The sequence below is a fragment of the Eptesicus fuscus genome, chromosome 5 (assembly GCF_027574615.1).
Source record: "Eptesicus fuscus isolate TK198812 chromosome 5, DD_ASM_mEF_20220401, whole genome shotgun sequence".
Classification (NCBI taxonomy): Eukaryota; Metazoa; Chordata; class Mammalia; order Chiroptera; family Vespertilionidae; genus Eptesicus; species Eptesicus fuscus.
The window spans coordinates 20340277-20364461 of record NC_072477.1 but is presented as its reverse complement, the minus strand read 5'-3'; the positions used below and the strand labels follow the sequence as shown (position 1 = coordinate 20364461).

The 24185-nt window shown below is 46.4% G+C and overlaps 1 protein-coding gene across 4 annotated transcripts; it reads left to right on the top strand.

Moving 5' to 3' along the window:
- The first annotated feature begins 5889 nt into the window (after window positions 1-5889).
- Window positions 5890-23896, top strand: CIPC (CLOCK interacting pacemaker). Of its 4 annotated transcripts, XM_054715884.1 has the most exons (5): window positions 5890-6242; window positions 9434-9602; window positions 12048-12235; window positions 16342-16511; window positions 20375-23896. In XM_054715884.1, exons 3-5 carry the CDS (start codon window positions 12100-12102, stop codon window positions 21263-21265), a joined length of 1197 nt encoding a protein of 398 aa, XP_054571859.1. In that variant the 5' UTR covers window positions 5890-6242; window positions 9434-9602; window positions 12048-12099; the 3' UTR covers window positions 21266-23896. The 4 variants fall into 4 exon arrangements, with proteins under 4 accessions (XP_054571859.1, XP_008137019.2, XP_054571858.1 ...); XM_008138797.3 differs by lacking the exon at window positions 9434-9602; XM_054715883.1 differs by lacking the exons at window positions 5890-6242; window positions 9434-9602 and adding an exon at window positions 6757-6830.
- The last annotated feature ends 289 nt before the right edge of the window (window positions 23897-24185 follow it).

The following is a 24185-nucleotide window of genomic DNA, read 5'->3' as shown; positions in this document are numbered from 1 at the left end:
GTATATATGGGGGAACATGTTGAAATGCTCCTTCTTTTACAACATGATATTGATAAAGAGTTAGGATTTAAAACTAGATCTTTTGGATACATTCACTGCTATTACACTATTTTAATTCCTTTTAAATAATTTTAAAATAACTTGCTTTAAATTCAACCTTAAATATTAAAACAATATTTTAAAATATTTTAAACTATATACTATAGTGTATACTTTAAAATGTCTTTGAATAAAGCTCAGCACAAGGTTAACTTTTCATGACATCCTATGCAGGACTGAAAATCCACATCCTGACAGGGACAGGGCAGGTAACAGCTGAAGGAAGCAGGCTGGGTGGAGGTGCAGTTTCTGTCCTACGCTGTGGCACTGCATGACAGGAGAAGGGAAAAGAAACCCCTGTGCGTGGCACTGAAGGGAGCAGGTCTCCCCCTGCTGGTAGTGGTGGTGGTAGAATGAGTCTTGAACCACACCTGGTATTGAGCTCTCAAATTGGAAAGGCCTCTGCAGCAAGAAGAAATGGTGCTTCGAAACCCACCCTCCATCACAGGAACCTCTGCCTGAACAAGAGTGTGACAGCAGAGATTACAGAGCTCATGGCACCAGGAAACGATCAACAAAGAAGCTGATTTCAAATCCTGCTGAATCAACAAAGGAAGACTTTTTTTTTTTTTTTTTACATTGGTTTGGCTATCCATTTTCATGAATTACTTATTGTGTATGTGTAATCATATAGAACCATAAAATGGCTAAATAAAAATCATGATCATGCCTATCAGTAAATTGGTCTGATGCAACTGGTTCCATTACCAAAACTGTCTTTGAAATTCAAGTTATTGATATAGAATTGCTGTGTGCTCACGAGTTAGGTAAAATCAGGGGAGTTTGACTTAGTTGCACCTTTCAAGGACTAAAATAATCCTCGTGCTTTTGCTTAATTTATTCTCTTTTGCCTGATATGAATTATGATCTCACCCACTTCCATTACTGTAAATCCAATTTTTATCTGTCCTTCTTAAAGCTTTACCTCCTGGTCTCTTCATCTTCCAACAACAAAAAACAAGCTGAAGGCTATTTTTACTCCCTTGATTTTATTTTATTTTATTTTATTTTTAAATATATTTTATTGATTTTTTACAGAGAGAAAGGGAGAGGGATAAAGAGTTAGAAACATCGATGAGAGAGATACATCGACCAGCTGCCTCCTGCACATCCCCTACTGGGGACGTGCCCGCAACCAATGTACATGCCCTTGACCGGAGTCGAACCTGGGACCTTTCAGTCCGCAGACCGACGCTCTATCCACTGAGCCAAACCGGTTTCAGCTCCCTTGATTTTATTAATTAGACTTTCAGACTCCTCTGGCATTTATCACATTCTCTCTCATAGTGTTTATTATAGCATGTCTTTATTTCCTATATCAGACTCTAAGCTATTTGCCATTATTCTAAGGTATTTGGCATTTTGATTATGATGTGTCCTGGTGTGGGCCTCTTTGAGTTCATCTTGTTTGGGACTCAGCACTTCCTGGACTTGTGTGTCTTTTTCCTTCACCAGGTTAGGGAAGTTTTCAGTCATTAGTTCTTCAAATAGGTTCTTGATCCCTTGCTCTCTCGCTTCTCCTTATGGTACCCTGTGATGCAGATATGTTAGCTATGCCTCACGTTGTCCCAAAGGTCCCTTAAGCTATCCTCATTTTTTAAAATTATTTTTTTTCACCTTCTCCAGGTAGCTCAGTTGGTTGGAGCATCACCCTGTATACCAAAAGGTTGTAGGTTCAATTCCCCATCAGGGTACATACTTAGATTGCAAGTTCAATACCTGGTTGAGGCACGTACGGGAGGCAACGTATTTATTTCAAACCTCCCCCCCGCCCACTTCCTCTCTCTAAAATCAATAAAAACATATCCTCAGGTAAGGATTAAACAATATTTTTTTCCTTTTTGCTGCTCTAATTGTTTTCTGCTACCTCGTCTTCCAAATCGCTGATTCTATCCTCTGCTTCATCCAATCTACTGTTTATTTCTTCTGGCGTATTCTTCACTTCAAATATTGTATTCTTCATTTCTGACTGATCCGTTTCTATGTCCTATTTTTATGCTGTTGTAGTTATAAGTTCCTTGAATATCCTTATAACCATTTTTAAAAACTCTATATCTAATAAGTTGCTTGCCTCCACTTCATTTAGCTATTTCTCCAGAGAATTTTTTCTGTTCTTTCATTTGGGACATGTTTCTTTGTCTCACTATTTTGGCTGCCTCTTTATGTTTGTTTCTATATATTAGGTAGATCTGCTATGCCTCCCAGTCTTGGTAGGGTGGCCTTAAGTAGTAGGTTTCCTGTGTGACCCAGTGGCGCAGTCTCCTGATCACCTGAGCTGAGTGCTCCACGAATGTCCCTCGTGTGGGTTATGTGGGCCCTCCTGTTGTAATTTAGTCTTGATTGCTATTGACCCATTAGTGTCTGGGGTCAACCCTCAGGCTGGCTGACTGTGAAGATAAGCCCTGCCCACAGTGTACGAGCTACTGTGTAAGTGGTGCTGACCACATGAAGTGCAATTTGCCTCAGCAGGGTCTAGTGCCTGCCAAGATCTCCCTTTGGATATGCCACTTGTGAAACTAATTGCATCCTGGTCTGAAGCTGGCCACTGGGTGTGTTGGTTCTTGGGCCTCTTGGGAGGGACTCTGGTGCAGCCCAATGTCAGATGCTGCCTGTGACTGGCTCTCGGCAACCTGTTTGGAGCTACAAAGTGATTCACAGTTTGTGGGTGCCTCTGCTGGGCCTGGGTGTGTGTGGGAAGGACCAAGCTGTGCACCAAGGCTGGCTTTTACCAGCACTGGGCCCAGAAGCAGGTCAGCTAAAGTCCCAATGCACCCCAACATCTGCCTCTGCCTGCTGGCTGCTGGTTAGGCTCAGTCACTGGTGGCACTCAGGTTCCCAGTGAGTCACCAGGTAGGGGCAAGTTTGATACAGCTTCTACAGATTGATACAGGTTCAAACTCGGTGCCAGAGCTGGGTCTGAGGCCACTCAGCAAATGTCCCAGGTTTGCCAGGTCTAGCTGCTACTCTCAGGGTGCTTGCACACCTTTGTGGTAAGGTGGGGTGAGGGTGGGGGTCTCAGGGAGTCATCAGGGTGAGGCCAGCAATTTATCAGGCCCAAACAGACCAAGAGTTGCGAAAGGAGGGCTTGGCACCAGTCAGGTATGCGAGGGGGAAATGGCCCCTGTTCTAGAGCCACACTACTCAGTCTGTCCGACTCTGCCAGGAGCCTGACCTCAGCAGGGTGAGAAGGCCACTGGAAATTAGGTGGAGGGTGGGGCTAGTGCATCTCTTGTGAGGGGGAGGTGCCAGTCAGCTTCGTGGGAAAGTGGAAGGAATGGCCCCTGTCCCAAAGCCACACAACTCAATCACTGATGCCCTCTGAGCCTGCCTAGACCTCTACACCCTAACCCAGGCAGCTGACTCATCAGCAGAGCGCAAGCTCCACAGGGTGAGGCAAAAGGGAGTCCAGAGGGTGGGGCTATTGCATTCCCCCAGGCCCGTGGTCGGCAAACTGCGGCTCGCGAGCCACATGCAGGCTCTTTGGCCCCTTGAATGTGGCTCTTCCACAAAACACCATGGCTGGGCGAGTCTGTTTTGAAGAAGTGGCGTTAGAAGAAGTTTAAGTTTAAAAAATTTGGCTCTCAAAAGAAATTTCAATCGTTGTACTGTTGATATTTGGCTCTGTTGACTAATGAGTTTGCCGACCACTGCCCCAGGCTGATGCTGTATGGAGGGGAGTGCCCCACCAAGAAAGATGGAGTAGACAGGGTGGGAGAGTGACTCAGCACAGGGATCCTGACAGCTGTCCCTTCAGCTCTCTCTGCAGAGCCACAATCCCAGTCTCTCTTCATGCAATTCTAGTCTACTCCACCCTCCCTCTGCCAGAGCCCAGGGTGAATGGCTACAAAGGTTTTGTTTGTTGGCCCTTTAATAGGGTGCCTGTGTGTGTCTAGCAGACTCCTCTCTCTTCCTGGCAGACAGAATCCCTGCTGATTTTCACAGCCAGATGTTATGTGGGCATCTCTTCCTGCCTCTGGTGCTCTGGACTGGGGAGCATGGCTTAGGGTTGAAATCCCATTCTTAGGAGAAACCTTTGTAGCGGAGATATCCCTCCAGAATCTTAGTTCCCACACGAGGGAGCAGGGCCAGCCTTTTTCACGTCTCTCCCCTTCCTACTAGTCTTGATATGGCTTCTGTAAATCCTTGCTTATAAGACATCTCTTCAGCTAGTCTTCAGTTGGTTATTCAGGTTGATTGCTCTACATTTCAGTTGTAATTCCAGGTTGGTCCTGGGTGGAGGTATGTGTAGCTTCCACCTACAACACCGTCATCTTGAAAGTCCTCAAACTCTAAGGTATTTGAAGTCAAAGACATTTATTCTGTCTCAAAAAGAGGCAATGTGGCTTAATGGTTAGGATCCCAGGCTTAGCAGTTGTGATTTCTTGGGTATAAACTTCAGTGCCCTCATCTGAAAATAATAATAGCACCAATCTCATAAATTTGTTGAGGCATCATCAGAGAATGGATGTAAAGTTGACTGGCTCTTAATTATTTGATAATTGCTAACTATCATTTGTGTTCCCTACAAGCCTTACTATATACTAGTATACACGGGCTTTCAATTATTGTTGGTAGAGTTCATGCTAATACAGCCATGCCTAGTAATACATGAGCATTATCTGTGTCTGGAGGACTAACATGATTGTGACCTAGCAGCCCTAAGAAAGGCTTGTACTACCTACATAGGGCCAGTCCCCCAGCTTTATTATCCAGATCATGCTGTCCAATACAACTTTCTCCCATGCTGGCCATGTACTAGCATCTGAGCTGTTCAATAATGTGGTTATTGAGGGCTTGAAATGTGACTAGTGTATCTAAGCAGCTCACCACCACCACCACCACTTTTTAATTAGTTCAATACCCTCTGAAGATTAGCATTACCCTATTGGACAGGGCAGCTCTAGAACTTGCCTCCTGTCAGTCTCTTTAAATCGTGTCCCCTCCTTTTCACCAGTAAAGGAATATTTTCTAAATGAAAAGCAACGCTGATTCAAAGCATCACTTCAACGGATCACAACCCCTTTTATTCTTTTTTTAAAATATATTTTTATTGATTTCAGAGAGGAAGGGAGAGGATTAGAGAGAGAAGCATGATGGGAGAAAATCACTGATCGGCTGCCCCCTGTACGCCCCCTACTGGGGGTCGAGTCTGCACCCCAGGCACGTGCCCCGAGCCGTAACTGAACCTGGGAGCTGAGCCTGGCGAGGCCGCAGGCCGATGCTCTATCCACTGAGCCAAACCGGCGAGGGCAACCCTTTTATTCTTTAGCGATTGTAGTGTCTTTGTTATGTCGCTTCACTGAGAGCTGGCCGGAGAACAGTATCCATTTAAAACCCACTATCTCGGCAGTCCCGAGACAAAGTAACTTATACACCAAGTGACAGGAAGTCACCCAACAGAAACACCGACTGCGTCCCCGCCTGGTCTGCAGGGCAGAAGGGGAAGGCTCACCAACAGCCCAGGCAGGCGTGGCAAACACGTGAGCGGCGCAGGGCGGTTGGGCACGCCTCCGCCGGCGAGGGGGCGGGAGGCGGGCCGCATGTCCTCCCACGCGGGGCGCCGCCAGCTGGGGCGCGCGTGCCCGTCAGCATGGCCTGTCCTGGGCCCCGACCCTAGCGGTGTCCCAGCGTACAAAACGAGAGCCAGCCTCCACCCGCTCCCGCAGGAGAATCGTGCCTCCTGCCGTGTCTGCCAGAAACTTCTCCAAACCTTGTCCCCAAACCGTACCCCAGCCGCTTGGGGCTCAAGGTCCCCCGCACAAAATGGCGACGGGGCCTGGGAGGAAACCATAGAGACGCCCGCCCTCCGCGGAGAGAGCGCCGGCCTCTTCGGGACGTCCGCGCCCCCTGAGAGGCTGGAGGGGCTCGCGTTCCGGCGGAGGCGGGAACAGGGTGCTCCTCTAAGGGCCCCTCTAGGAGAACAGCAAGCAGTCTCCATGGTGCCGGGTCCTCCGAGCCGGTCACGTGGCCGGCGGAAGCCGTCCGGGAGGCGGGGGGAGGAGAAAGGGGCGGGAGGCCGAGGGGATTGATTGCTCCAGACCCGGCGACGACTGGGTTGTCATGGAGCCGCGGGCCCGGCCTGGCGCATGCGCCACCTGACCCGCAGGCTGTACTTGGAGTGGCGACCGCGACCCCGGCCCGAGGTGAGAGAGGAAGGACTGGGCGCACGGGGAGAGGGTTTGGGCGAGGAGCGTGGGAAAGGAGGTGGGAGTAGGGGAAAGAAGAAGGGTCGCGAGGTAGGCAAGAGGGAGAATCAGGACTTTGGGGGGACAGAGGGCCGAATGGTGGGAGCAGAGGGTGTGCGTCCCTCCCCCAGTTAATGGGTGGGTTTAGTTTTGAGGGGCGGGACTTGGTGGGACAGGGAATCCAGAGTGAGGAGGGGGCTGAGTACCGAGAGGGGGCTGGTGTGGGGTGCCAGTGGGGGAAGACCTTAGGGCAGGTGGGCCCTGGTCTAGCCCAGGAGGTAACAGCCTGTGGGCTTCGGGGCAGGGGCGAGCTGGAGGCCTCCGGCCAGGCTGTGAACTGAGGGGCAGGTGAGTGGGTGCGGGAGCTGGTAACCTGGTGAGGGTCCTGGGACTCCAGTCTGGGGTTGGGTCCGAGGCACAGGTGTGCTGTCTTTTCCAGAGGCGTGTTGTCACTCACTTGGCTGGTGATTTCTCCTGGGTGGCCAGGTGGCCAGGCATGGTGCCAGGGGTTGGGGAGATGGGAAAGAAGTGCCAAGGAGTTACTGGGTGAGTTGGGGGGAAGCTCTGATCCAGGCCGAAATCAGGCTCCCTGTTATTGCCCAAGTCCTGGCAGGTTGCATGGCCTGGGCGTTTGCCCTGGGAGGCTGGTGGTATGCCAGTCACAGCACAGGCCTAGGGTCTGCCCAGTTCTGCCCTGCTGAGCTGGCAGGCTCGGGTGCCTGGAGGGTACGCCTGCTGTCTGGCACAGATGCGCGTGGGCTGGCGCGAATGGGGAGTGGGTACTGTTGCTGTGAACCCTTCTGGAAGCGGGGAGCTTGAGGGAAGTTCTCTAATCATCTGCTCTTGGGAAGAGGAGAATGGAGTGAGCCATACCAGGTGCCAAACAGGACATTGTATGGGATTGGGGTTTGGGATCTTTGACATGAGTTTTTGCAGCCAGGTTGAAGAATAAAAATGGATGTGAAGGGAAAGATGAATGTTAGAGATTTAGGTATAACCGGGAAGTAAAAGGGTTTGTTCCCTGTTAAAATACTCAGACATTTCTTCAGAATGGTATCTCTAAATATGCAGGCCAAGAGAAAACGACTTCTGTAATGCATTCATAATTCAAACTGGGATTACTCATGGTTTTCTGGGCTGTCAGGTCTTAATTTTTTATGGCCTTGTTACTTGGTTGTGTTTAAGTCTCTGCTTGGGCTTTCTCTTCACAGCTCTGTCCATGCATGGGTGTTAGACACGTGACACATTTTAAAGGAAACTTGAGCTCTCGGGGAAGTTGCCAAGTATCTATAAAAGGAATGATCTGAGAGCAACATTTCAGATCCTTTCCTTGTAAACCTGGGGTGTCCTTTTTTTTTATTCATAAGCCTAAATCATCATAGAGATTGTTTTTGGATTAGGCCAACCTTTAATTTGGTTGATGGATTTATCCCTGAGTTTTCTTTCCATCTTAGAATAAGGGGTAGATGAGAGATCTTCCTGCAGGAGACCAGAGCTGGGAGTTAAGTCTTGAGGTAACCGTGGTGTTTGGAAATGCCGACTCTTGACCTTCAAGCTGTTCAGGTATTTCAGTGACAGCTAAGCTGCTAGGGCTGTCAGCAAGCTCAGCAGGAGAGGGGATTTGTAGGCATTTATTATTCTGTTGAGTATCTCACACATATTGTTGGGAGCTGAGGTTGCAAAGATAAAAAAAAAACAAAACTGTTGAGGTTGAAGAGACAGATAATTAGAGTCTAATGTTAGAAGTGCAAAAATAGAAGCAAGAGCCAAGTGCTGCGGAGCACTTGTTAGAACTTTATCTTATGCCTGTTTATATAAGCCTCTGTGTTTATGTTCACTTTCCATGATAAGTTTTAGTACGTACTGTTCTCTCCGGGAACCTTTGGACACTGTGTTACCTATTACTTACTAAGAGGCCCAGTCGGGATCGATTCTGACAGCTTGGGCAGCTTAAGTGGGAGTCCTTTTAGGGCGGTCAGGCTCATGAGCATCTGAGATGTTTGTAGGTGGTGGTAGTAGTTTCCAGTCTGTGCCAGGAAGCAGAGATGGCACAGTGGGTAAGAGCATGGGAACCCATTTTCTTTTCTTTTCTTTTTTTTTTTCTTCCCCTTTTTTATAGCAAAGGTGGAAATTTATTAAAGAACAAGTACAGATTCCCACGTGGGGAAGGAGAAAGAATCTCACAGCACAGACTCCCACGTGGGGAGGGGGAAAGAGTCCCCGTAACCCATTTTCAACCCCTAGCCAGCTTATGAGTAAAATAATGCCGAGGAAGAAGAAAATCTTGAGGTGTTCAGGCTTTGCCATTTGTGTGGCCCTGGGTCTGAGAGCCGCCGCAGTCAGTGCCGTCCGCCTGCTTCTCTCCTGTGGGGACAACCTCATCGGTGCTGTGCAGAGGGGGCCTGTTTAATTGATGCCCTCAGTACCACGTCTGGGGAGGAAGCGCCTCTGCTCTCAGAGCAGAGAGGTCAGAGTTGGATGTAGTCCTTCATTCTGCGTCTTTTTTGAACGTCCCTGGGCACTCAGGCTTCCCGCTGCATAAGGAGAACTTAGGACAGAGGCTTTCACACTTTCAGTCACGGTCACATCCAGCGTAGTTAATTTACTATATAAAGTGCTTTTTACCTCCAACTGCCGCCAGTTCCCCAGGATCTAAAATTTTGGCATCTGTTCTCCTTTTAACCAATTTGTCAATGTTTCAGTTTTTTTATTTTTTTTATTTCACACTCAGTGTTGTCCTGCATATTCTTGACTGGCCAGAATAAATTCCTGTGTATCTTTTTGGAGCTCCATTGAATACATTTTAATAACAACAGCAAGACCTTTCTCCTCCTGTCACAAGGATTGTAGAAGGCTAAATTGGGATGCCCTATCTAAAATACCCGTAAAATAATCCGTATTTTGTAAGATAATTTGAAACTTTGTCAAGTTCTTACTCAGTTGCAACTAACATGAGCTGCTTTCCTAATCTAAATCAACAGTGGGGTCAGACTTGAATGATACATCTGATTGTTCATCCATAAGCGACATCTACTTCCATTTTGAAGAAACCTCCTATTCACGTTCCATGCACCTTTCTTGATTTTCATACAAAGGGATTCTGATTTAATTAGAGATACACTTATACAGTTTAGTCTATTTTTTTTTAGGCTGCACTGTCGAACTTCCTGGCCGTCCAGTAGAGAGATGTTTTTGCATAGTGCTGGACAAGATGTGACAGTGCCATTGTTTATCTTCTGTGCACCGAGGACTAAACCTGTGACCTGTGAAGGAGTGCTTAGTTTGACCTGGGGAGACCAGTTCCTTTAAATGAACTCAGTATGTATGGTACAAAGTAGTCTTTACTTGGAATTGTGTTGAAGATTCAGTCTCATTCAGATCTGTGTGTGTTCCCTTTTGCCCACTTACACTGTATGCAAACGTATGAACAAGAGGGCTGCTCAGGGACACTTGTAAAGCATCCTCGTCTTCTATTTAATTTTACTTTATTTTGAATCCCTCCTCTGCTTCCGGAGTAGTTGATGTTCTCCACGAGATCCTGATGGGCAGACATGTTCAGCCTTGGCCTTTCAGGGTGTTCCAGATGCAGCGCTGTTGGGCGGGGGGCTCGTGTTTCTCTGCTCTCAGGACAAGTGGATGGAGCTGCGAGTGGACTGTGAATGACAATGCTGCCAGGCTTTGTTTACACCTACTGTCTTAGTCAACGTGGGCTGCTATAACAAAATATCTCAGCCTGGCTGGCTTGCAGACAGCAGGAATTTATTGCTAGTGATTCTAGAGGCTGGAAGTCTGAGATCAGGGTGCTTGCATGGTGGAAGGGACTAAGCTGTCTGGAGCCTCTTTTATGAGGCACTAATCCTACTTATGAGGGCTCCACCCTCATGATTTAAGCACCTTCCAAAGGGTCCGCCTCCTAATACCATCATTTTGGGGGGTTAGGATTTCAACGTATGGATTGGAGGGGAACACAGACATTGAGATCAGCACTCAGGCAGTCTTATTATTGTCGTTTTCCTTGTTGGCCTCCTGTTGTCGTGAGCCCTGTGATAGCCCTTGTGTTCTTATCTCGCTGCCATTCCTCTTTGCCTCAAATGGCCTTGTTAGAATATCTGGAATGCTTTCAGCTTCTCCCAGCCCTTGGAAGGGCTCATTCATCTAATTCTTTGCACTGTTGGCTTAGTTATGGATCTGCAGTGGACTAGCTATCACTGGGGCAAATCTAGGCTTCCTCCTGGGCTCTCAGCATGTACCTGTGACAGCTTACCAAGCATCTCCACTTGGATGACCCACAGTCGCTTCTCTCTCATGGCCTAAACTGAACCTGCCTAGCCACCCCACCATATCTCTTCTGGGCTCTTCTGGGCTCCACCATCTATCCCCCAACATACAATCACCAAGCCCCATCAGGTCAGCCTTCTAAATAAATGTCTCCAGTCTGTTCACTTCTCTCCTGTCCACTGCCACCACCTTAAGTCACTGGGACTACATAGTAGTATATAGATGGTCTCAATGCCGCTCTGGCCTCTCCCTAAATTTAGTTTCCAGCATCCAAATGCTTTGAAAATGCAGATCTGATCTTGTCACTTTTCTGGTTAAAATCCCTCTGTGCCTTCTCTTTGCTCTTAATACCCAAAGTCTTTACAACATTGCTTACAAGGCACTGCCTGTCTGGCCCACACCAACCCTTCTCCTGTCACATGGCCTTCTACCCCCTGCACTGTGCCCTGGCCTCCCGGGCCTTCCAGCTCTGTGAATGTGTCAGGCTCCTTTCTCCCTTAGGGCTTTCAGACTTCCACACCCACCCGCTCCCTTCCCCAGCTAACTTCCCACCTTCTGTCTCTCCCTCCAGATCCCAGCTACATGTCACTTCCTGGGAAAGCCTTCCCTTCCCTGTCCCCCCAGACTCTTAGCCCCTCCCCTTTATAGCTGTTACCAACATAGTAATTCATTGTGTGCTTACTTGATTAATGTCTATCTCCCTCTAGAATGTAAGCTCCAGGAAGGTAGACCATGTCTGTCTCATTCACCCTGTATCCCCAGTCCTAGCATGATTCCTGGTTTATAGTGGGCACATGATAAAGATTTTTCAAGGACTGAATGTAACTTATCTGAACCTCAACCTCCTCCTCTGTAAAATGGGATAGCAAGAGAGGAGGACGTGAGAGTCGAGTGAGATAAAATTAACAGCAATAATGTTGTGGGCTTTTATAGAAGCAAAGCACTATTCCATATGATCTTATTTGTGCATAAAAGTGCTTTTTAAGCCAAAAAGTAGCATGCATATAAATGGAGTTGTTTTTACTCTGTTCAGTAAAACATCCAAAGAAGTGAAAGGTTAATTTGAGAAGCACCCTATGGGAGGTGGCAGTAAGTCGGGCGTGGCAGATGTAACCGGGGAAAGCAAGCCCTGTCCCAGATGGGCATTCCCCCTGCTCTCCTCCCTCAGGGAGCAGGGTGAGTTGCCCAGTCCAGAAACCTAATCAAATGTGCCTTTGTTAGCCGTTTCAAAGCCTCCACTGACTGTGGTGTGTGTGCCTTGAATTTGTAATAGATGTACAGGGCAGGGAGAGGACAGTGGACCTCTTTTGGGTGGAAACCCTCCTACTGCTCAATAAACTGGACTCCTTTTCGGTTGAGACCTCTGAGAAAATGCAGAGGGAGTGGGTGAGGCCAGTGTTCTTTGCCCTTTCTTTACTCACCATTTCAGTCACCTGTTTCAGCTGTCTAGGCAGTGACTTCTTATGTAATTGTTGTTTTTCACAGGGCAACCCAGATGAAAAGAGTCCAGGTGAACTCACTTCCAGCCCAGTAAAACATGGAGAGGAAAAACCCGTCCAGAGAGAGCCCCAGAAGACTCTCGGCCAAACTAGGCAAAGGCACAGAGATGAAAAAAGTGGCTCGGCAACTCGGCATGGCAGCGGCCGAGTCAGACAAGGACTCTGGATTTTCAGGTTAAAATACCTTGTTCTTTCTACATTGTAATGAATGATTTGCCTGAAAGAGGTCCTCGCTCAAACTCCTCTGTGTGGTAGGGATGGGACACTTTCACGTACAGAATAAATAAATATCTGATCTCTTAAAATGACAATTCTGGTGCCATATGGCAGGGACCCCATCAGAGTCACCACGGGGTTAGTTCGGAAGGAGTGATTTAACATTTTTAAAAATATATTTTTGTATTTATTTCAGAGAGGAAGGGAGAGGGAGAGAGAGAGAGAAACATCAATGATGAGAAAGAATCATTGTTCGGCTGCTTACTGCATGCCCCGCACTGAGTATCGAGCCTGCAACCCAGGCATGTGCCCCAACTGGGAATCGAACCGGGACCTCCTGGTTCATAGGTCGAAGCTTAACCATTAAGCCACACTGGCCAGGGGATTTGACATCTTTTTTCAACTCAATTTTTAAATCTTACAACTGTTGCAAGTGGTTACTGGAAAAATATTTAAGTCCTCATAATTTGGGTTTTTTCGCTCCTTTTCCATAGGAATAGTTACATTGCAGGAAAAAATACTGCATGTTGTCACCATGTAACAAATTAAAAGAGTATATAATTTGTTAAAATAACTTTTTTGCTAAGAAAGTAATTTTGCTTTGTTTAAAAATCTTTCCCCTCTACAACCCATCCTCCCCATATCTATGCATTTCGCATTTGGACTGTGAGCCTTCTGGCCCAATTCCAAAGTTGAGTATCTATTTGAGACGAGAAAGAGATCAGTTTTCCTTACGAGTTTGTCCAAACCTTACCTGAAAGGGCTAGCTGCATGCCCAGCGAACCTTTCAGTTTTGTGCTGAGGACCTTTATTCCGGGTCTGAGAGTAGTGGCTTGACATTATACCATGGCTCCAGTGTCAACATTTTGGCCCAGGGGATGCAGAAAGGTGATGCTAGGGAATTCTGGCTGGGTTAGCACCCTGGGATGGAGCCTTCTCCTAGATTCTAGGACCTAGAAGAAGACTTATGTTATCCAGCCTCAGAGAGACTAATCAGTCCATGCTACTGATTTATTAACTTACACTGAGAAATACAGCTGTTAGGAATGCTAGATATGCCTCATCCTCAGATTGGTATATTATATTTCCTCTCAGTCGGGAGGCTGTGTGAGAAGCCAAATTATAAATAGACTGTTGCTCAGAGAAGAACCGAGCACCTGCTGACGGAGGGATTGGAATAAGGACAGTCGGGAAGCGAGGGCCCACGTGTAGCCCTTCGGTTTTTCTTCTCTGTCGCATAGCGTTGTTTCCTAAGGTTGCCTCCTCACAAGGCCCATCTGAGCCATTTGTTAAAAATACTGCTCGCCAGACCCCACTCCTGGACGTTGTGATGTTGAGGGTCTTGGGGGAGGGCCTGGAATGTGGGGGTTATTTTTTGTGTCTGGTGATTGTGTAATCAGACAGGTTTGGGAAACACTGCAGGCTTTACTGTCTCTCGTTTTTTAAGGTCAAGTTTGTTTTCATCCGTTTTTCATATCACAAAGGTGATACATGCTCATTGTAGAAGCTCAGAAATGTAGAAACTTGGAAAGAAAAATGTAAGCATTATCTATCATCCCACCACCTATTTTTCCTCAATACTGTTGACATTTTGGTACCTCTCTTTCCAACAGCTTCAGGCAGTTGTGACGTCGTATGTCCCGAAGTCTGGCTGGTGTTTCTGATAGTTTCCTTATTCTGTAGAAGTGCTTTAGGAAGTGTTGTGCTAGTCGGACACAGGCAGTGGTAAAACCAATCGAACTGGTTGTGCTCCAGAAAGTGACCCCAGTGAATGCCTCCAGCCACCTCTGGGCCCGGTGCCAGTGATTTCGTCACTGCCTGAGTTATTATTTCAGTCACTTGGTGAAGGATGTAATCTGCGATTTTTTAAAAATACCTTTTTATTGATTTGAGAGAGGAAGGGAGAGGGAGAGAGAGATAGAAACATCCATGATGAGAGAGAATCATTGATTGGATGCCTCCTGCATGCCCCCTCCTGGGGATTGAGCCCGAAACATGGGCATGTGCCCTTGACCGGAATTGAACCCAGGACCCTTCAGTCTGCAGGCCGGCTCTCTGTCCACTGAGCCAAACCGGCTAGAGATAATCTGCGATTTTTAATTAGCTGCAGTTCATAGAGTTTTCCCATTGTCCTTTTTAACTGTGAGTCTTTTGGTCCGTTTGTTTTAGATCCTGGGTCCATTGAAGATTGTACATTTCATTTAGTTGTCCTGTCTTTTCAGTTTTATTCAATCTAGAGCAGCTCCCTCATCTTTCCTGTCCTTTTTATTTTTTAATGACATCAACATCTTTGAATGAGTTAGGCCTGTTGTTTTGTAGAATGTCCCACTCTCTGGATTTTTCTGATAGCTTTCCCATTACTCGAATCAGGATAACTTTTTTTTTTACCAACCTACTACACTTTTTCTGTTATATCCTTCTCATTGCACACATAAGGAGACTCTTAAGTTTGTCTTATTCTTGCTGATACTCTGGTTGATCACTTGGTTAAGGTGGTGTTTACACTTGGTTAAGGGAGCATATACCAGATTTTTTAAATGTAAAAGTACCCTTTTTTCTTTGTAATTATAAGCAATTTATGGGATGGTATTTTGAGATTGTGTGACTATTCTCCCCAACAAACTCTTGACCTGTGGCTTTGGCATCCATTGATGATCTTTGCCCAAATCAGTCACTACCTCGTGGTTTAAAAATGGTGATCCAGTTCTGTTATCCCTTGTACATTTTATTAGCTGTCATTTTTCTGTAAAGAAGCACTTTCTCTCCTCCAACCCTTTCTTTGAGTATCACTGTGGCTCATGGAATTCTTTTGTAATTCAGTTAGTCAATTCATTATCATTATTCTTTTCGATACTCAGATTGTCCCAGATTGGGCCAGTGGGAGTCCCTTCTAGTTAGCTCCTGTGTCTTTTCGACACGCTTCCATTTGTGTTTGAGTACTTCCTTGCTTTCTGGGACAATAAGATGTCCAGGCTCATTCTGTACCTTCCCTGCCTAAGACTTGGAATCCAAGGAGCCCTGGTTTCCTGTTCTTGCAGAATGGCATTTAGAAACCAAGACCCAGGTACCAGGTATGTACTTAGCTCCTGAGGCCTTTGTTTCTGGCCTACTGGTTCTTGACTAGAGGTTGCCCTTGGTATTCTGTGGAAATATTTCTGCCTGGGTACCAGATCAATCAATTCAGTAGATGGAGGGGAAGACTCCCACATCTGTAATTTCTAAAAGGCGTCACTGTAGATTCTGACTTAACTTCAAGTGTTGACAGTTGTACTCATTTCAATTAAAGTTACATTCCGGGCCTGCCCCATCTAGTTGACTCTGTGATTCTTGATGAGCATTTAGGGTATCCCCAGACTCCTAGCAGGATTACAGCACTCTGGGTATGCTCCATGGATAGCTAAATAAGTCCTTTTTGATGGATTTCACGGAGGACGTTCTTATTTTCTTTGCCTTGGAGAGTATCTATCACCCAATATGCAGGGTCCCAGTAGACACAGCAACAAAGGAGATGTCTAACCGGGTAGAGGGAACAACAATGACAGACACATTTTAAACCTCAGCTTTGATTAACTTGTCCAGAATTTACAATTAGAAAACGTAGGAAGAAACTCTTAATTTCAGCATGGATGTAAGTTTTGAGGGTTTTGTATTTATTATTATTTTTTACAATATACGTATATTTATTTCCGAGAGGAAGGAAGAAGGGGAGAGAGATAGAAACATGTGAAAGTAATGAAATGAACTAACTTTGAAGCCTTCCACCCAGTTCTGTAGACTGATGATGATTACTTTCACAGGAACCTGAATTAATGCAGGCTTTTGTCTGTAAGAATTAGAAAGGAGTCCTCGGGCAGTCATTCCCAATCTTTGGGGGCAGAGGTGATAATTATGGATGCCTTTGAGAGTCCAATGGAAGTTAAAGACCCTCTCCTCAAAAAAATTCACAAAAACCCATCTCACAAATGTTCCATTTAGTTTCAAGGAGTCCCGCCACTCCCCAGGAGGCCTGGTTACCAGCCTCTCGCCGAGAGCCTGGGTGAACTGTTCGTTTTCCTGCCCACCAGATGGGAGTTCGGAATGTCTGAGCTCAGCAGAGCAAATGGAGTCCGAGGACATGCTGAGCGCCTTAGGCTGGAGCCGGGAAGACCGGCCAAGACTGAACTCCAAGGCTGCGAGCAGTGCCTTCCCCACTCTGTCCCCCATGGTCGTCATGAAGAACGTGCTGGTCAAACAGGTGAGGGGGTGCAAGTTCAAGTGCCTGGGCTTCCTGTGCGCAGAGGCTCCCCTCCGCCCGGGATGGATTTAGGAGCAGAGCACTAGAGCCACGCCGCCGAGCACTCTGTCCTGGGGAAAGGATGTTTCCTTTCAACTACTGACAGTGTTTTAAAAAGGACTCCAGGACAGCAAGACTATTTTATTTCTGGATCCCTAGTTTATCCAGAGGAACACCGGAATTCTTTAGTCATGTATAAAAGAACCAAGCAGAAATGTCATAACTTTCATAGTGCAGTTAACAGATGACAGAATTCGGGGTATAAACAAAAGAATCTCTTTTTAACTTGAGATGCCCTGGGAATTTAGAAATGTAGGATGCATTTATTTGTTTGAGAAGTGGAGGCAATTCCCATGTTTCTCCTGTCACATTCTGAGTCTTTCCTTAGTAACCAGCCACGGACATGCCGTTAGGGGAAAAGCAGCTCTTAGGTTAAGGTATGGCTGCCCCAGCAGCGTCTGCACGGCATCGCTGTGGAGCTGAAAAACACCCTGGTGGGGGCTTGATTACATAACTATGCATAATAGGTGATTATTGTCCAGATATGCAAGAAAAGATTTAGATGAAAATCTAAGCCCCCATGTTTGGAACAGAGAACTTAATCAGATGAACCGGGTTTAAGAACACTTAACCTTACCCTGCTTTGCTCTAAAATATATCAGCTCTCCCATGGGGCCATTGATGAGGCTGCTGGAAGCTAGGACATTTGAAACTGGCTTTTGCTGCTGACCTTCCAGCTCAGGTAGAAGAACATACATGGCTGTAGCCTGCCATGAAACCTTACGTCTTAACTATTACCTAGTTACTTCCGAGGAACACAAACGGATTTTCAACAAGGCAACCTGGTGAGTTTGGACAAAGAATTTGAAAATTTTTGCTTGACAAATCACCTCAGCAGGAAAAACAGCTCTGCTTATTGAAACGAAGAGAGAGAATAAAGACACGTAATGGAGCCCAGATGAGTTTGTCCAGACCCCATCAGTTTGTGATGCTTCTCAGGGCTTCCTTTCTCCTGGCTCTTTCTCTCCCCGCCTTCCTCTCTGGCTCCCTTGTTTGTCAGCCCTTCCTGTGTGTCTGTGTTTATATGCCTTCTTTGTTGTAGGCAGGCTGGCAGCTCCCCAGGGTGGAGAACAGCCCCAGCTGAGGAGTGGGTAGGCTTTTCCAGCAGAGCTGCATTCTCCAGGACAAAGGCCTGCCGGGGAGGCTGCTGGTTCCATCAGCAGATGGGAGGCTTGGGGCAGGCGGACCTGATGGAGTCGTCTAGGAGTTTCGTCTTGTTTTTTTCACACGTTAGAATCCAGCACATTCCAAGATTAAAACAGTGATATACTTTTAAAAATATGTGTATTTTGTGTAATGTCTTGGTTTTATTTTATTTTATATTTATACTAGAGCAGTGGTCACCAACCAGTGGTCTGTGAGGTCTGAAAGGTTGGCGACCGCTGTATTAGAGGCCCAGTGCACGGATTCATGCACCGGTGGGGTCCCTCAGCCTGGCCTGCGTCTTCTCGCAATCCGGGACTTCTCAGGGGATGTCGGAGAGCCGGTTTTGGCCTGATCCCCACAGGCCAGGCTGAGGGACCCCACCAGTGCATGAATCTGTGCACTGGGCCTCTAGTATGCATATAAGATCTTTGGTTAATCTCTTCCCGCCCTCTCTCCTCCCCGCTTCCCTCTGAGATTCATCAGTCTGTTCCATTTTTCCATGACTGTGGCTTCCACTCCTGCATTGAGCATCTGCCCCCTGGTGGTCAGTGCGCATCATAGCTACCGGCTGGTCAGCCAGTTGCTTAGGCTTTTATATATATAGATATTTTTTATTATTTCAGAGAGAGGAAAGGAGAGGGAGAGAGGGATAGAAACATCGATGATGAGAGAGAATCATTGATCAGCTGCCTCCTGCACATCCCCCACTGGGGATTGAGCCCACAGCCCAGGCATGTACCCTGACTGGGAATTGAACCATGACCTTCTGGATCATGGGTCGATGCTCAACCACTGAGCCACACTGGTTGGGCTAATGTCTTGGTTTTAGATACTTTCTTTTGGAGGTCTGATTCCAGTTCTGCCACTTGACTGTGTGATCTTGCACACAATTACTTAACCACCTGGGCTTCAGTTTCCTCATCTTCAATGTGAAGGCTTCATGGAAAATGACCCTGAGATTGTAGCCAAGTCTAAAATCTTGTCCCGTATTCCCTCAGATGATTTCAACGTCAATAGTATATTGTAAAATCTAATAATTAGAACCAGTAAGCTAAGTATCTGCTACAGCAATGGGCATAGCAGCATTAGGAAGAATCCAGTAAAATCAGCGTAGGAAAGCAGTGAATTAGAAATTTTCTGGATCCGTTAGCCTCATAGTAGGTCCACCCTTAGGTCACGAGTGACTAGGGGAATAGCCTGATGTTTTGCTTCTGACTGAGCTGGACTAGGCTGATGTCTGCTTCGAAAGACCCCTGCTTTTGGATCTGCTCTGACAGGGACGAGTGGTGCTAGGCCTAGCATTGCTTGCTTACGTACATCCAGCGTGTATCTGAATACCACGAGGGCTTCAGAATGAACTCCCCAGGTGATCCCAGCTTTTGCCCAGGAGATGAACTATTGCTGGCCTGAAGTTCTAGCCACACACCGAGGAAGCTCAAAGGTGTGCAAAATGGTGGGCATGTGTGGGAAAGAGCTCTCTTCAGCAGTGACCAGCCCACCAACTCATATCTTTGGGACCAGGTTGGAACTGGACTGGCTTTTAAATATTGGAAAAAGATAGCCATGCCCTTCTTTATTAGCTTTCCATCTGAATCAGTACTTAATGAGAAATGAAAATGCATAACTGAGGAGTAATATAACAAAAAGGCAGTGTAGCGGAATGGTCACTTAGTATCTTGTTGACTTAAAGCAAGTTATTTCAACTTTCTACACCTCAGTTTTCTATTTGTGAGGGGAAATGATCACTACCTCACGGGGTTGTTATGGAAACAATCCATGTAAAACATCACACATAGTGCTAGCTTGTAGTAAGTACCAATATCTGATAACTGTTATTACCTTGAGTGGTTTTATGGCTGTTTGGTGTCACTGCCTTAAAAAGGGGGCCTATGGACTCCTGACAGCATGTGACTTTAATCAAAAGTTGTGTTCAGGTAAAAGAGGGTCCAGATGTAACTAAATGAAGACAGACTCTGTGTAAAGTCACATTTGTAGTCTTGAGATGAGCACATTTTAACCATGCCAAGCGATTGTATTACCCATATTTTTGTTGCCTCATTTGTGATCTTAACTATGTCATTACTTCATCTACCTACAATTTCTTTTCCTGAGTGGTAGCACTTGAATAAAAATAGGTATTTTCTTCAGTTTTGCCTTAGGAAAAGTGAAAAAAAAAAGGAAGGAAGGAAGAAATTATAGCCCTAGCCGGTTTGGCTCAGTGGATAGAGTGTCAACCTGTGGACCGAAGGGTCCCAGGTTTGATTCGGGTCAAGGGCATGTATCTTGGTTGCAGGCTTCTCCCCAGCCCGGGCCCTGGTCAGGGTGTGTGCAGGAGGCAACCCATCGATGTGTTTCTCTCACATTGATATTTCTCTCTGTCTTTCCCTCTCTCTTCCACTCGCTCTAAAATCAATGGAAATATATCCTCAGGTGAGGATTAAAAAAAAAAATTATAATGGCAGGCCCACATGGATTTTTAAGCCACTTCTCCAATCACACTCTTCAGCAAGGGCTACCTGATGTGAGAGAAGCTCTGTACATGAAATTGTTGTAAATCTCTGCTTTGCCCCTTAGCAGAAGCAGCTAACAAGGAGTGTGCTGTTTTCATCTGCTTTCAGGGTAGCAGCTCATCCCAGCTCCAGTCATGGACCGTCCAGCCCTCCTTGGAAGTGATCTCGGCACAGCCACAGCTCCTGTTCCTTCACCCGCCTGTGCCCTCGCCTGTCAGCCCCTGTCACGCTGGCGAGAAAAGGTCCGACTCCAGGAACTACTTGCCCATTCTGAATTCTTACACCAAAATAGCCCCACACCCAGGCAAAAGGGGCCTCTCCCTCAGCCCAAAAGAGAGAGAACGTGGAACGCAGAAGAAAATCTGTACTGAGAGACCTGGGCTGAGCCTGCCCGCCAGTGAGCCCACCAAGACGGGTGCTGTGTCATCCAGTCCCCCGACTGCAGCACCCCCCAGCGCCAAGCTGGCAGAGGACTCAGCTCTGCAGGGTGTGCCCTCCCTCGTGGCAGGCGGAAGTCCACAGACTCTTCAGCCGGTGTCCAGCAGCCACGTGGCTAAAGCTCCCAGCCTGACCTTTGCTTCCCCCGCCAGTCCTGTCTGCGCATCAGACAGCACTCTGCATGGGGTAGAGAGTAACTCCCCCCTGTCACCACTGTCAGCTCATTACAGCTCACCTTTGTGGGCCGCAGAGCACCTCTGCCGCAGCCCAGATCTCTTCTCAGAGCAGCTGCCCAGCAAACACAGGCGCTTTCAGAACACTCTGGTAGTCCTGCACAAGTCCGGCTTGCTGGAGATCACTTTGAAAACCAAGGAGCTGATTCGTCAGAACCAGGCAACGCAGGTGGAGCTAGACCAGCTAAAGGAGCAGACCCAGCTGTTTATAGAGGCCGCCAAGAGCAGGGCTCCTCAGGCTTGGGCCAGGCTGCAGGCATCGCTAACACTGGGGGCTAGTCATGCTGGCGGTGACCTGGAAGCATTCTCTGATCACCCAGACATATAGCACAGAAGGCAGACTTTCCTGTTACTTGAGTCGTTCTTTTTAACTCTCTTGCTGTTATCTTACTCCTGTTTCCCAAAGCTTATGCAAGGTCTTTTCCTCCTACTCTTAAACTGTTCAACAGTTCACTTATGAAGCCTCATGCCAATCCCTGGCTGCTGTCTTAACCTGTGGTCTGTGCACAGTTTACATATGTCTCTGTTCCACTGAAGACCTCTGATTCGGGGTGTCGTTGAGTCCCTTTTCCTTAGCCTGCAGGTGCTTAGGTGGGTCACGGGGCAAAGCGGAAGAGAGGAGTGTGTGGAGTCTAGCTGTCACCTCCCACCGTCCCAGTCACTAACCCTGTGCGCCTCCCACTGTCCCACTCACTAACTGTGATCAGAGATGCAGTGACAAGGGTGAGTGTACTGAATGACACCTGTCAAGCCAGGAAGTAGGTGACAAGGATCCCTTCACAGATCTTCCCTTGAATATCTTAGAGAAAAGTAAGCGGAGGTGTGGTTGCATTCCTTAAGGCATCATGCCATTTGGCCAAAACCTAAAATGCTTTAGGCACAGGCTGGGCCTAGGGTGCAAACACTTAATGACTTAAAGCTTTGTTTTCTTAAACTTGAAAGTCAAGGGGAAAGGGTGGTACCATTTAACTCTGACACTTCCATCACAAACCAGGTTTCTCTTCACTGAAACTGGTAGGCAAAATATCTTCAGCTTTTTAAAGTATGGAACGGATGCAGTACCATCTGGAGTTACAGTCGATGAATTGCTTTTCTGAGTTAGCGTCTGAAGAAACACATGGTCAGTATCTCTTGGTTAGGAGCTGGAAGATTCCAGTAATTTGTGCTTCTTTTCTTTCTATTTTTGAAACAATGCAACCTGTTTTATGTGTGAAAATCTTAAAGATAGCTTCATGGTGCCTGAGAGTGAGTGAGTGGTGTAAATTAACCCTCTGCTGCCACTTTTTCTTCTTTTGTTTTCCTAAAAGAGGAAAGATGTGATTATTAAGCTCGATAGGCTTGGGATTAAAATCATCCCGAGGTTATGAAATACAAGCCCACAAAGTTGGAAAACAGTCTTATCAGTTTCGCCTCCAAAGCTTTCGTGTGATGCACAGTGACGTGGAGCGAGCGGGAGCAGCGTCTTCTGTGTTTCTGCCATGCGTTGGGTGTCGGCAGCAAACCCAGAGGTGTGGTGGTGCGTATGTGAGGTTCACCTGGGAATGGAGGCTGTGATGAGAATTTGCAGACACACATGCTTTCAGCTTCATCGTCAAGGTAAACTGGATTCTAACGGTAAAGCTTCAAACTTTTTCTCCTCTCATTTAAAAATTTTATCCTCTTGAAAACCTAATAACAACTTCTGGATGACCAGCTTTTACACAGGAAAATGTTCTTGAAGTTTTACCAAGGCCAGAAAGAAGCTAAAGCTCATATCTGCTAGGTAGTGGTAACTCTAACGTAGTTTAAAAAATTACAAGGCTTTGGATCGCCTCCACTTTATTCTCGAATGTGCGTGAGTTAGGGAAGGCCAATTTACTAGTAGAAATAAATAACTTGGTAAAATCTCTAGACTCCTGATTAACGCAGAATTATTACCTGCCATTTGCTTTCTGAAAGAGTGTCAGAGATCAGAGCCAGTGTGTCTTTAAGCAGACGCAACTCCTTTGAGTATTTTGTCTGGGCCTCCCTCCTCTGCCTCCCCAAGTCTGCGGTACCACAGCAGTTCTGCTCTGTGCACCATGCCAGGAAGCTTCCTTTTTGGCAGAATGCATTTGGCAGCAGAGCTACAGAGACAGGTGCGTTCGGAACAGCCTGGCGCTAGCCATGAGTCTTACTGAGTGTCAAAATCTGAACACAATTGCTGAGAACCAAATTTATTCCATCCGAAAAACCTTCTGGAGCTCTAAGCCTCTTGGAATCTTCTTCCCAGATTAAGGTTTGCATTTCCCTTCTGTCACAGTAAAAGATGATGAAAGCCATCGTTGATCCTCACAGCTCTTGTCTGGCCTTATGACTTAGTGCTGGAAGTCTCTAAGCTCTTAGCATGGGCGCTTGTTGTCTAGTGGAGCTTGGGGTAGGCGAAGCCACGTAGAGAAGCTGGGTCTTGGAAGGAGAGCCCATTGAAGCTAGCAGACATTGGGGCCAGGAGCCAGATCAGCAAATGGAGGAACCTTGGAGTTGACCAGAAAGACCTCGTTGGTTGCACAAGGCTGTAAGTAGCAGTGGTCTTAGCGATGAATGATTTGATCTGGTATGATGTCCCGTGGCAGAGCTACTGTTTTCTGAATGTGAAGCCATTCTTAGTTCAAATCAGTCCTTCTGGCAGATTTTGTTGGCAATATTAAAAAAAAATATCTAGAAAAAGCTGCTGATTGAATTGGTTATGGGAATGGAGTTTAATGACATTGTAATTTATTGCTCTCATTACCATTTATTGATTATAGTATTGTCTGACTTTACTGATTCCTTCAGCAGAAGGTAACGCGTGCATATATCGAAGTGTTTTTCCAGTTATGAGTTCTTTAGGGTAGAGATTTCTTTACCAAATGTGAATTCTTTTGAAGAAATAAGTATGAAGTTTTGTAGAAATTGACTGTGAAATGTCAGAGAAAAATAAAAGACACATACTTGAAAATTATTTGGCCTTTTTGCTTTATAACTGCTTAAAAATACTAAGTGAAACCTAGATTAAATATTTGAATGGATTTAAGTTTCAAACATATGTACTCATCATTTGGGCAGTTTGGGATTAGATACTGAACTTGTAGAAATTCATTGTTCAGACTTTGACCAGTGTGAACTTTAAGGAGATGCAAGCAATCTTAAGGCAAATGAATGGCCCAGTGTTCCCTAGAGTCTTGGAGGTTTATATTGGGTGGGTTGGGAGGAGAGGAGAATAGAATCCAATTATTTCTTCCATCTGATCT